This window comes from Xenopus tropicalis, chromosome 7 (assembly GCF_000004195.4).
Source record: "Xenopus tropicalis strain Nigerian chromosome 7, UCB_Xtro_10.0, whole genome shotgun sequence".
Taxonomy (NCBI): domain Eukaryota; kingdom Metazoa; phylum Chordata; class Amphibia; order Anura; family Pipidae; genus Xenopus; species Xenopus tropicalis.
In genome coordinates, this window is record NC_030683.2 from 82,233,158 (window position 1) to 82,247,051 (window position 13,894).

General features: G+C 40.3%; 1 protein-coding gene across 1 annotated transcript; it reads left to right on the forward strand.

Moving 5' to 3' along the window:
- The first annotated feature begins 8,406 nt into the window (after positions 1-8,406).
- Positions 8,407-13,345, forward strand: LOC100135198 (apolipoprotein A-I). Its single transcript, XM_002932911.5, has 4 exons — positions 8,407-8,482; positions 9,792-9,857; positions 10,870-11,005; positions 12,533-13,345. Exons 2-4 carry the CDS (start codon positions 9,815-9,817, stop codon positions 13,104-13,106), a joined length of 753 nt encoding a protein of 250 aa, XP_002932957.1. The 5' UTR covers positions 8,407-8,482; positions 9,792-9,814; the 3' UTR covers positions 13,107-13,345.
- The last annotated feature ends 549 nt before the right edge of the window (positions 13,346-13,894 follow it).

Here is a 13,894-nt window from a genome sequence, read left to right on the forward strand (position 1 = left end):
TTTTGTCTGTTTAGTGTGTTTATTTTCTACAGTGATTATAACATGATAACCATTATATATCTAATAAGTTGCCACCATAACTTCTGAAAAAGGTTTCAAGGAACATTTGACGTTTGTGAATCCCCACTCCTGGCTCTACCTAAGCTGATCAGAAAACCCTGCACTACACTGATGAGCCCCAAGAAGGGCGAAACCAGTCTGTAGTTGGGAATCTGATCAGCTATTATCCTGGCTTTTGCTTTAAAAACACAGTGGGTAAGCTTCAGCCTATAGGATAAACCCATGTAAATGGGATTTTTCTAAAAGCCTTAAGGAATTTGTTCCCTGAATCCCTTTTGACTTATTTGCATACATATGAGATGGTCTCCTCAACCCTTTTGACTTGTTCGTGAAGGAACTTTTTTTTATAATTCTGTGTTCCTCTATAATACATTTTTCACTGCCTTTTGCTCTTCACTAGAAGTAGTATACTCTTGCCAATTGCCAATTGTCTCTCCTCCCATCTTTAGTGTTGCTATCTGACTATTTCCTCCATGTTTGTAGAATAATATTCAAGCATGGTGACATCTTTTACATTTCTAATCTATTTTCTCTCCCTTTGGCTGATTTTAACCATTTGTTTTGAATTCCTCTTTACTAGGTGTTACCTCTGTTCCTTTTATATAAATTCATTAATCTGACAGGGCAGGACATAATACTAATTTTGCAAACACAGCATCTATGGCTAAATAGGTATGGGTATATATATCAAATATATTACAAATTTCACAATAAAAGAAACAATAACCTATAGATTTTTTGACCGCCCCATGTATATGCGCTGCATACCAGCGAATCAGAACTGCCATAGTTAAAGATTTTATCTTGTAATACAATACTAGTTTGTATAATTTTTATGTGGGGGATTAAGCATGTGTGTGACGTAGGAGGGTGAATCTCATCCACAGCTCTTACATCATGCACAGCTAACAACACGGCCACCCGCACTGAGAGCTTCCTCCCGGTGCATTGGCTAATCCCTAATCAGCATAGGGGCACGTTACCTAAAGATCTTGTTTCTAAGGCACCATGTAACAGTGTAAGGACATGCCCTTCTTAGAACTGGCTCAGAAAGTAACTGGTCAGTATTCCTTCTGGAAGAGGTAAAGCAGGGTCTGTGTGTCCAGTGACAATGAAAGGTAGAAGGGTTTGGCTATTGAAGCTAGGTACATGCACAGTACACAAATCTGTGAAAAGCTTTTGAACCGTGCATTAAAGTGGCTGGTACAGGGGATTTTGGGGTTCCATAACAATATGGTGGTGCAGTGCTAGCAGGACATGTTACTTTTTAAAGGAGAAAAGGAGCACCAGCCTTGGGTAGCAGGTAAATAACTAGAATCACTGGGGATTGCCTAAAAACGTGTTAGTACCCCCCCCCCCCCACCCCTCCACCCACTCCTAATAGTTAATTATACACTTTCCTTCCCTGTCTCTTCTCTATATTCTCACCCACAAAATCTTTTAATCCAGCTGCTTGTAGGGATAATATAAACTTGCTCCTTCCTGTTATTGGTTAATAGATCATTGAGTTGTTCCCTGTGACCTAACCCTGTAGTCTCTGAGTGTGTGTTCCGCTTTCTGGCCTCACCCTATATTTGTTGACTCCCCAGTTTTGTCCTCCTCGGATTGTTTGCCAAAGCCTTCCCTGACCTCTAACTTGTATATCAGCCTTACACCTACTCTGCTTGTCTTCTGTTCTATCCTAAACTGTGTTTATCTTAATAAACTTATTTTCTATAAATGGTCATTATGTTCTAGTTTGTTCTATTCTGTGAACACCCACTGATAGTGTTAGCCAACACATGGCCTCCATCCTGAAAGTTTTAACCCTGTGGGATGTTATGTGTCCATCTGAATTGGTAATTGCTCTGTTATGCAGTCACAGTGATGTGAACTGACTCCATATAATGATTTGATGTAGAAATGTACAAAACCCTGCAGCATAAATGAAATAAACTGGTGTAGCCATGTAGGATGTGGGTTTAACTCACAAACAAAAAAAAAAGGGGTAAGTATATTTTATTACCTTTATTCAAATCATTGTGGTGTTTAACTGTTGGGTTTAATTTTTTCAAAAGTATATTCTGTTTTTGGTGCTGAATTACAAAGTTTGGTTAAGAGGCTGGAGGAGTGTTTAAACTAGACAAGGGGGGGGGGGTGAGCTAGAGTTTTATGGGAAAGCTAGTGTAGACTGGGCAGTGGGATTAGCAAAGGGTCATGGGGGAGGAGTCATATAGTTCATCAGATAAGGAACTTCCATTGTTACAAGGGAAACATACTAATATTCACCTTAGCTCTGACTCTCCGTTAGCTAATGTAAATATCAGAGGGAGAAGTAGTAATCTCCGCTGCATGCTGGCTAATGCGCGAAGCTTGTAGGGTAAATTAGGGGAGCTGCAAGCTATTGTATGAAAATTATAATTTAATAAAAAATGCGACTGGGCCGTGAATTTAAATGGTTATACACTTTTTAGGAGGGACAGAGGGATTAAAAAGGTTGGAGGGGTTTGTCTATATGTAAAGTCAGATTTAAAGCCATGTAATAAAGACATCACCAATGAAAACGTTGAATCTCTTTGGGTAGAAATTTCAGTAGGGCTGAAGGTCACAAAGAAAATTATCATTGGTGTATGCTATAAACCACCCCGTATAGATGAGGGGGATGAGACCCAGCTACTATTGCAAATGGAGGAGGCTTCACAACTAGGTCAAGTTGCTATTATGGGGGACTTTAATTATCTGGACATTGACTGGAGTAATGGGGTGGCTAAGTCAGAAAAGCTAGTAGGTTTGTAAACATGCTAAATGACAACGTTTTATTTCAGGCAGTTCAAGAACCTACTAGGAATGACTCTATTTTGGACCTGGTCAGGGCCGGAACTAGGGGTAGGCAGAGTAGGCGCCTGCCTAGGGTGCAATCTTTTGGGGGGTGCACATTAAAGGAGAAAAGAATTAGAAATTTTTTTTTTTTTGGTAGTTGTAGTTGTATTTATAGTCCACCCTCTTGGCCTTTATAAAATCGCCGCCCAAACTCCCCTCTGGCATGATTAGTTTTTGTTTAATTGTCCCAGGAGCACACCTCCCCACCGCTCCCTATACTGGCGCTTACCTCGTACGCCTGTGCATGTGTAATAGGAAGTGGCGCGCACGCCCCCTACGCATGCGTGTCATTCAAACACAAGGCAACAGAAGGTGCTGGGGTGCGGCGGCGGTTTTGTTGTGCCTGAGGCTGAGTGAGCAGGACTGCTGGCCTGGCTGGGACCTGGGAGTTCGCTGACACGCTGCTGCTGCTGACACAGGTACAGATGGGGGGGCAATATGAGGGGTGGCTGGGCTGCTGGCACAGGTACAGGTACAGATGGGGGCACAATATGAGGGGTGGCTGGGCTGCTGGTACAGGTACAGATGGGGGGGCAATATGAGGGGTGGCTGGGCTGCTGGCACAGGTACAGATGGGGGGGCAATATGAGGGGTGGCTGGGCTGCTGGTACAGGTACAGATGGGGGGGCAATATGAGGGGTGGCTGGGCTGCTGGTACAGGTACAGATGGGGGGCATTATGAGGAGTTGGCTGGGCTGCTGGCACAGGCACAGATGGGGGGCAGTATGAGGGGTTGGCTGCTGCTGGCACAGTACAGATGGGGGCAATATGTTGGGTGCTGGCACAAATACATGGGGGCAATATGATGGCTGTTGGCACTGGTACATGGGGGCAATTGGGGGGCTTTTTATGTGGCATGATAATGGCATTTTTTAGTTCTATCTACTTGGGCTGTGGCTGGGCATCGGGTGGGGCAATACATGTGACTATGCTGTGACTGGGGGTGGTTGCTGCTGTGCTGGAACTGATTAGGGTTATGCATGCTGTGACTAGGGGTGGGGTGGTGTTTCATGTGTGCTGTGATTATTTGGTTTTAAGTTTGGGCTGATGTGCTGCCTGTGACTGTTTTGTGTGATTTATTATAAAAAATTATAAAATATAATACTTTAAAATGCAGAAAAAAATGCCAGATTTTCCAAGATTTAATAAGAAGCTTTTTGATGTTTTCAATGTATGGAGCTAAATATTTTTTCACTAAATGGGCTGTTAATAAGAATTTAGTGTGCCTTAACTGTAAATCATCAGGCCATTCGTGTGACATTGACTATTTGTCCTAGGGCTGGGCTTCAGATTTCCCTGTTTTGTTGCTTATCAATATGATGTTTGTGCCTTTATAATGTTGATGATGCCTCGTGGCTCTGGGTATCATTTTTATGCCTGTCCTGCTCTGTGTTGTGTCTACCATTCTGTGATGTAGATAGTGACAATTTGCAGTTGGTCTTGATTTTCTTTGTGATTTTTTCAATTATGCAGATTTTTGTTTAGCAGCTGTCCAAACATTTCCAGCAGCTATATGGCTGCTAGGGACCACTTTAACCTAGCAACCAAGTAGTGTTTTGTGTGATAGACTTAAATATGTTAAAAAAGTGACATTTAGGGGCACATTTACTAACCCACGAATCCGAATTGGAAAAATTACGATTGGAAAACGAACATTTTGCGACTTTTTCGTATTTTTTGCGATTTTTTCAGCGCCTTTACGACTTTTCGGAAATTGGCGCGACTTTTTCGTTACCAATACGATTTGCGCGAAAAAACGTGAGTTTTTCGTAGCCATTACGATGCGCTCGTATCTTGTCGCGACTTTTTCGTATTGAGCGCTCATAAGCGGCGGGCGAAACTTTCAGACTTAGCATGATTTTGAAAGCCTACCATAGGACTCAATGGCACCCTGCAGCTCCAACCTGGCCCAAGAAAAGTCACCATACTGAAGCTTGAATGAATCTGAATCTTTCGTACTCGGCGCGAAGGCTACGAAAAAGTCGCGACAATTTTCCGAAAAATCGCCAAATACCGATCATTACGAAAAAAACGCAATCGGACGCATTCGGCCAGTTCGTGAGTAAGTAAATGTGCCCCTTAGACTTAGTGTTCTGCTGTCTTCTGACCCCTTTATATGTGTGTTATGTTATGTGTATACTATGAGAATATATATATATATATATATATATATATATATATATATACTCAAAGTATCATAGTATATTGTTTGAATGGGTATACTGCTATCCATATTTATTTATAATGTACATAGTAGCTGAGGTTGAAAAAAGCCAAAAACAGTATTTATGTTAAAGTTAGTTGCTTAATTGAATAATACCAAACTACTGTGTGATTAAGAGGAAGAAAAACATCTGAATCTGCCTCCAGTTTGCATGAGATGGGGAGGGCTGGGGTAAGTTTTACTGACCCCAAAAAGGCAATAGCTTTAGTCCCTGGGCTCAAAGTGTTAATATTAATAACATTGTTTTTTTTAGTGATCCTACCCCCCCTTAACTTAAAAGTTTCTTTCACAAATGTGTTGTAAGTTTTCTTTATTAAAACAAATGAAACCAATCATTGTATTGCTACCAATTAAATTATCTAAAATGCTGATTGAAGCCTTTGCCTAGGATGCCAAAGTACCTTGGCCCGGCCCTGGACCTGGTTATATAATAGTAATGCTGCAGAGACAGCTCTATAAGGGATTTATTAAAACACTCAATTTTAGACGTGCAGACTTTGCCAGTATAAGGGCATCTCTGCAATGTGTCAACTGGGAAAGGCTTTTCATGGGGTTAGACACAGAAGGAAAATGGAACATCTTTAAAACATTGCTTTGCAGGTATACACAACAGTATATCCCCCTTGTAAGCAAGGAGAGGCAGCGCAAAGCAAAACCTTTATGGCTGAATAAAAGTGTTAGTGTCGAGGTTGGTAAGAAAAAATGAGCTTTTAAAGCATTCAAGTTAGGGGATAGTGGAAACTTTCATCGGGTACAAGGCATCAGGCAAGCTAAAATAGAGATGGAAAGGGATATTGCAGCTAGGAGTAAAAAGAATCCAAAATTATTTTTTTCATTATGTGAATAGTAAAAAAAAAATGAAGCAAGAAGGGGTGGGAACCTTATTATCATGGGGGGGGGGGGAGGTTTGATGAGAACGGGAAAAGAGAATACATTTTTAACTCTTATTTTTCATCTGTGTATACATCTGAGGAGCCAGCTAATAAAGGCTTCCCTTTTAATATGCCCAGTTCTAGTAATTTAGCTACTGAAGCATGGGTCACTGGCGAGGAAATTCAAAAGAGACTTGAACATGTAAAGGTAAACAAAGGCCCAGGGCCGGATGGGATTCATCCCAGGGTATTAAATGAGCTGAGCACTGTGATTGCCAAGCCTCTTCACATAATTTTTCAGGATTCATTGAAGGGATCCCGTTCTCAGCCTGAAAACTATAGGTCTGTTAGTTTGACATCAGTAGTAGGAAAACTTTTGGAAGGGGTAATAAGGGATAGGGTACTTGAATACATTGCAGTTCACAATACTATTAGTTTGTTCCAGCATGGTTTTATGTGTAACAGACCTTGCCAGGCTAATTTAGTCGCCTTTTATGAGGAGGTGAGCAGGAACCTTGATGCTGGAATGGCAGTTGATGTCATCTACTTGGACTTTTGCTAAGACCTCACGGAAGGTTAATGATCAAATTGAGGAATATTGGCCTAGAACATAATATTTGTAATTGGATAGAGAACTGGCTGAATGACAGATTACAAAGAGTGGTGGTAAATGGAACATTTTCTAATTGGACCAGTGTTGTTAGTGCAGTACCGTGGGGGTCAGTCCTTTGCCATTTAACTTGTTTATTAATGACCTGGAGGAGGGCATAGACAGTACTGTTTCTATTTTTGCTGGTGACACTAAATTGTGCAAAACTATAAGTTCCATGCAGGATGCTGCCGCTTTGCAGAGTGATTTGACAAAATTGGAAAACTGGGCAGAAAAATGGAAATTGAGGTTCAATGTGGGCAAGTGCAAAGTTATACACTTTGATAGAAATAATATAAACACAAGCTATCTACTAAATAGTAGTTTGTTGGGGGTATCCTTGATGGAGAAGGATCTGGGGTTTTTTGTAGATAACAAGTTGTCTAATTCCAGGCAGTGTCATTCTGTGGCTACTAAAGCAAATAAAGTGCTGTCTTGTATAAAAAAGGGCATTGACTCAAGGGATGAAACATAATTTTGCCCCTTTATAAGTCCCTGGTAAGGCCTCACCTTGAGTATGCAGTGCAGCTTTGGGCTCCAGTCCTTAAGAAGGATATTAATGAGCTGGAGAGAGTGCAGAGACTGCAACTAAACTGGTAAAGGGGATGGAAGATTTAAACTATGAGGTTAGACTGTCGAGGTTGAGGTTGTTTTCTCTGGAAAAAAGGAGCTTGCAAGGGGACACAATTACTCTGTACAAGTACATTAGAGGGGATTATAGGCAGATGGGGGGTGTTATTTTTCCCATAAAGGTCACCCCTATAGATTAGAGGAACGGAGCTTCCATTTGAAGCAGCGTAGGTGGTTTTTCACGGTGAGGGCAGTGAGGTTGGGGAATGCCCTTCCTAGTGATGTGGTAGTGGCAGATTTGTTAATGATTTTAAGAGGGGCCTGGATGGGTTCTTGAACAAGCATAGTATCCAAGGCTATTGTGATACTAATATCTATAGTATTACTGTTTGTATATATAGTTTATGTATGTGTTAGTATAGATTGGTAAGTATAGGTTGTGTGTGCCACAGGGGCCACACAAAATGACACACGATGACTGGATAAATGACTGCAATAGAAACTTCCCCAACATTTATTTTTCTGCTTTACTGCAGTGAATAGTTGTGCAACCCTAATCCATTTTTAGTATATGAGACTCCATGTGGACTTTGCTCCTACTCTAAAAGATAAGATGGACCTGTTTCAACAATTGAGGTTTTTACTGTGTCCCACAACAGACAAGGTTAATCTGCAGATCTGGACTGCAGTAAAAGTTTTTTGTTATTTCTGTGGAGTTTGACCTGTTATTTATTTCTGATAAACCTTTCAGTGCGTGTTGTTTATGAGCAGAATCCAAAGTTTCATCAAAGGTTTCATCGATCTACATGGCACAACATCTCTTTGGAATAGTACCCTGAAAGTGATTTTTGTTATACTAATTGTTATACTAGTCTTTTCCCTATCAAGTTCTAATATATGATGATAATATGCATTAGTTTTGGAAGGCATCATATACGTGCTTAAAATGATGGTTACATGTAGAAGAGCATGGAGACACACTGCTCAGGTCTGTTCCAAACATCCTGCGAAAGGTGCTATAGAGGTTATTAAATGACCACCTTTTATTAATAGAAACACTGTGTCCCAATGCCACCCAGCCTATTGCTCTGTCCCTAGCTGTGTCAGCCTTTGAACTTTTGCAGCTTGGGCATAGGCTGCTTATCTGGTTGGGATGTTGCCCAGCTGGGGGTGGCAAATGCGCTATCTATATATACACCAGTTGGGGGTAGCCTTACTATTACAGGGAAATCAGACACAGCATAAGTGGTAAGAGATTTGCTTGTTAGGTGCTGTGAGATATTGGATTATATTGCAATACGTTTTTGTTTTTATTTTGCTTTCGTATGAGGGTTGTTGGGATCACTACATAATGATCAGGTTCTGATTGGCTTGTGGGAATTGATGAAAAAGACTGAGTTTGTGCAGAGCAACAAAATGTGTGTATATGATAATGTAAGATAAAAGCCGTGAAAATCAGTGAGTCAAGAGAGTAATTTGTTGCTAAACAATGCATCATTTTGTAAAATATTGCAAGATACATAAAGTAAATGCCCAGTTGTTGACTGTGGTTGATGCATCTGTTCATAAGTCCCTAGTAAAATTATTGAAACACACTGAATGCACCTAATGCCTTATTCTTTAATTTGCCCTATTGTTTACATTGCCTATATTATTAACAAGGATAATAAAGGATGAGAATAGGTCAGTGTTATACATAAATCATAATACTGAGTAGCTCTATTCTCCTGGACGTTAATATTAAAAAGATTAAAGGTAGAGGTGCCCAAGACTTTAATTTCAACTCTATGCTAACTATGGTTTTCGGATGAGTTAATTGCTATATAATTAGTGATATCAATACCTTCCAATAATGCATCTCAATCTTATTTATTGTTATAGACACGTATTTTCACTGCAACAGCTTTTTTTTAAAAAAATGTATCAGGCTTCATGCAGCACAAAACTGGTCATACACTGGCAGATGTAAGCCATAGACTTGGTCACTCTAGAGGGTCATTGTACTGTTTCGTGCCCAAGACCAAACAAGAGCCTACCTAAGTGATATCTAGTCAGGGTAAAGACAGCACTGGGCAATCTTCTGCTGTCAAATCCACACGGCCCCTTATTATTGTCTTAGAGCTAAGACTAATTTTGTAGGATTGTGTTGGATCAACAGGTTGCTTCCTACAAGTCAAATGTCGATGCACATATTCAAGAATAATTGGGCAGATACAAAAATGTGATGTGTAAACTACATTTTAGATTTGCATCTCCAGATCTGGCCCACCAACTGAAAATTCACATCTATGACCAGCTTTACCACAACCAATATATACAGGTTGAAGATACAGACTGAAGAGGGCAGTGTTTAAGACACAAAGAACAAAGAGTTTACAGCCACACCAGCTTGGTTGGTGTTGGGGAGTGAAAAAGAGTTCAGGGTAAAAAAATGCTGCTCATGCCTTCCAACTTTTTCATCTCCTCCTGCCCTTTAGCAATGGGAAGGGTCAGGGATATTAAACCTTCTTTACGAGAGTCTGAAGGATAAAATACTTTTTCTTTTATCCCTTTGCAGGTGTATCATTTAAAACTGCAACCATGAAGATTGTGGTTGTAACCCTGGCGCTGGTGTTCTTGACAGGTATGGAACTGATAGAAAATTGTGAACTGAGGAATGTTCAAATTAAATTCATGTATTGGTTTCTATTTTTTTTTTCTACACATCACTTGGATGCAGGATATTCTGTAAGACTCTCAGAACCCAGGACACAAGGGAATTCATATCTAATTTTGACCAACATGTAGGGGGCAGATTTATCAAAATGTGAGATTAGAACTCACACTTTTATCCAGAGGATGGCACACAAACTCCCTTGGACCTAAAATAGCAATGAATTCCTCCCTGGATTAAACACTATGTGCACTAGATCATTAAGACGCATGCGCTTTCGTGTCAAAAATATGTTGAACACATTGTCAGAAACCCTCCAATAAAATGCTTAATTGCTCCCACTCCTTTCTGACCTAATGGTAAAACCTTGTTCTTGTTACTTGTAAGTGCAAAGTCTTTCTTATGATACTCTCTCATGATACTCACTACTAGGAGGCTTCATTTTGTAACACTAAATCCCTTAGTACTTGGTCCATGGATCAAAACTCTCTACTACCCTCAGAACAGACATAAAAATGTTGAATTCATGCACAGTAATTTGGCAGAAATTGCCCTGAATGAGTTTTAGGTTGGGGCATACTGAAACTGATCCATTTGTGCATGAAATCACACACTCAACTACATCCAACTGAGAGCAGCCTGCTCCCCTTACACACACACACACAGCTTTAGCCTCTGTCCCTGACAAAGTCTTGCCTTACTGTACATCCAGCACATTGTCAGATGTGGCACAGTGACTATTTATTACTTTCCCTGTACATACAACTGCTACTTAACTACATGTTGCATGTGCATTTGCAGATATATTGTTTATAACATACTGATTCCTGAAGTAGTCCTTTCCTACTCTTCACTTACAAAATGAACTAATTATGTACTTTGGCATATGGTGCCCAAACTATTGCATCCAACTCTATATAGTTCAGTGTTGACTATTTTTGTTGCAATTTGCACCTTATCAGCTATTTCCTTTGCTTGGCAGGGAGTGAATGCAGCTTCATTTGGATGAAGGATGAACCTAAGAGAGAGCCTGGAGTAGCAGAGGCGCTTGTGACTAATATAAAAATACTTGCAGAGCATTATGTACGCTACTTGGAAAACACTGAGATTGGAAAAGAGTGAGCATAATATAATATTACTTTACTGCTATGACACAAACTGCCACTCTCATACCTTTACATTCTGCAATGACCTTTATTCCTCCGAAGATTTATAATATACCAGTTATTCCTTGAAATGTTACATGGCAACATTCCCCTTTAAAACAATATATGCAGCCCAATATCAGACCTCTTTAAAGATGAATGTTGTCATGTCACTACTGCCCCTATTGCATGGCACACAGTAACACCCACAAAGAGTATTATAGTAGAGGTAGCATAGCCTTGTGAATGCTGAGGGTCCCAAGAGTGTAGAAATGTTATTTCTAATCTATTAAACTTGCCTCCAGGCCTGGACTGGCAATTTGCGAATTCTGGCAAATGCCAAAGGAGCTGCTGTAAGATGCCATAGAGTCACTATTGAGTGGGCTGGTGGGGGACTGTTTGGGCTGTTTGTATATGAAATGTCAGGGCCCATTTAGAATCCTAGTTCAGACCTGCTTGCCCCCATCATGGTGCCTGGAGCAGTGGTTGGGGGACTAAACCCCAAAGTGTCCGTACTCTATCCAATCTCTTACAATTTCAGGTGATTGGTCAAAGTATAATAAAGAACTATTGAACTATTCAGAAGATACATACACACACACACAGAAATGAGGCCTGGGTGCAAGAGCCAATTTAACCAAAATATTGTGAAAGTAATGTCAGCACTCACAGGATTTTAATTGGGGGTATAGAAAATCAGCATTTATTGAAATATTAAAAAAGCAGCATTGCAAACCTCAATGTTTCAGTCCCCCACAGGGACTTTCGTCAGAAGGCAAAAGAAAGCAAGTACTTTTTTATATTTCAATAAATGCTGATTTTTTAGCCAGTCCCTAGATGCAAATGCTTTTTAAATGAGCACTAAGGGGCGTGGCTTTAGGCCCTTGGAGTTGTGTTTGGGATGTGAGTAAATGACCCCTAATAAGCTCTGTGTAAACAAAACAAAAGATGCAGCCTTCGTTAGGCTTTGAGATCAGTTAGGGTTGCCATATGGGCCAGAATTACAATTACATTGCCATAAATTTTGCAATACCCTATAAGTCCCTCCCTTCCCTGATCCTTTCCACTGTGAGATTACAGACAGACCTGCCTATGACCCTCCCATTTCTGCACCCAGTCTGCCTATTTCCCTGCCCCATGATGCAATCGTCCAGCCCAGTGGCAGAACTACCAGGGGTTTGACTGCGCCAGCACCCCGGTGGTCCACCGGAACTCAACGCACTCCTGATAGTTTTGTTACTGGCCCCACCCCCAAATAATGACACCGCCCACCCCCTGACCTGAAGGCTGGTATTATTCAACAAAAAAGGTGGCAACCCTAAGATTAGCACTAAGACCAACTGCAGAAACAGGGAGCTCCTTAGATTCTAGAATCAAGGCAATAATGGCAATTGCATTGGTGGCAGTGACAACATTTTGCACTTTACACATCGTATACATCAATGTTTTTTTTCTCCCTATCTAGCATTCGCTCTTATTCTTTTATATTTTCTGTGTTAGACTGGGAATCAAAGAAGATATAGCTTCTATGAAAGAAAGCATTAATGAGTTGAAAAAGGAGATTTTAAAAATGACAAAGGATGCCTGGGAAGAGGTTGACAAGGAACTAAATCAGAAGTACCCAATTTTCACAACAAAAGTCCTCCCAGCTCTGAAGGACTTCAAGCAACGCTGGGATAAACATATGACAGCATTAGCAAAAGAACTAGAAATCATGAGTCACAAACTATTTTCCAATGTCAAAAAAAATTTGGATAGTTTTTTTGATACGCTCAGCTCTTCTGCCTCACGTGGTCGAGACAAGCTACGCGATGAGGTAGAGCATCTGCGCACCACTCTGCTCCCATACGCAGAAGATTTCCGCAAAGAGCTAGAGAAGGCCAAATCGGAAGTGAATGATGACGTAGAAGAAGTAAGAAAGTATATATACCAGGGAGTGGATGAGATCAGAGAGCAGATAAAACCCTATTTTGACAAACTAAAATCTGAGGCGAATCCACATGCAGAAGAGTTGCAGAAGCATTTGCTCAAGTTACTGGATGATATTAAAGAAGCTACTGGCATAAAAGCTTAATCAACCAATGCCATCAAGTAACAGTGAAAGAATAAATTATTCATTTGCTCATTCACAGTTGAGCTTATACACTGCAATAACTCAGAATTGTGCTGATACTCCTCCCATTACCAATTCTTCATTAATTATCATTTCTGCTTAGAAATTAGCTACAAAATCTTGCCATTTGCCTACTAGGAAATCCCTAATAGTTTCCCTCTTTCCCTACTTTCTACTAAAATAAAGATTTGTTTCAGATATGTGACGTGACAGCAGTGTTTTTTTTTAAATATTAAAACAAGGAATAATTTATGAAGGATTGTAATAAACACATTATAGTTACTTTTAACAGAATAATAATCCTTTCAAATTTAACAAATTCAATAGAAAGATTAGTAGTTTAAGTGAAGAAAAGAAATGACCAAACCATTAAACCATACTTTAACTTGCCTTGGGGGTTAGCAATAGGGATGAGGGTAAGTACTCAGAGCCACTGCTGAGCTGAGCACTAAATCCCTTTGGGAATACATGGGGGACACAAGTATCTTTTTTCCTGACTGGATATTTTCCTGGCAATGTAGAAGATGTCAAACACCTGTGAGTTGTACTGGATTCCCTTGTATGTTTCCTAAATTGCCCCATATTACATATTAATATAAACATATCATAGGTAATTTACAAAGGCCCTGATGTATGTGTAAGTGGTACAAAATCACAGCCCTTGGTGCTTATTTACCCAGCGCTTGCATACAGGGTCCTGCTGCACTCTGAACCCCATGCTGGATATGAAAGAAAGAAGCCTTGTGCCC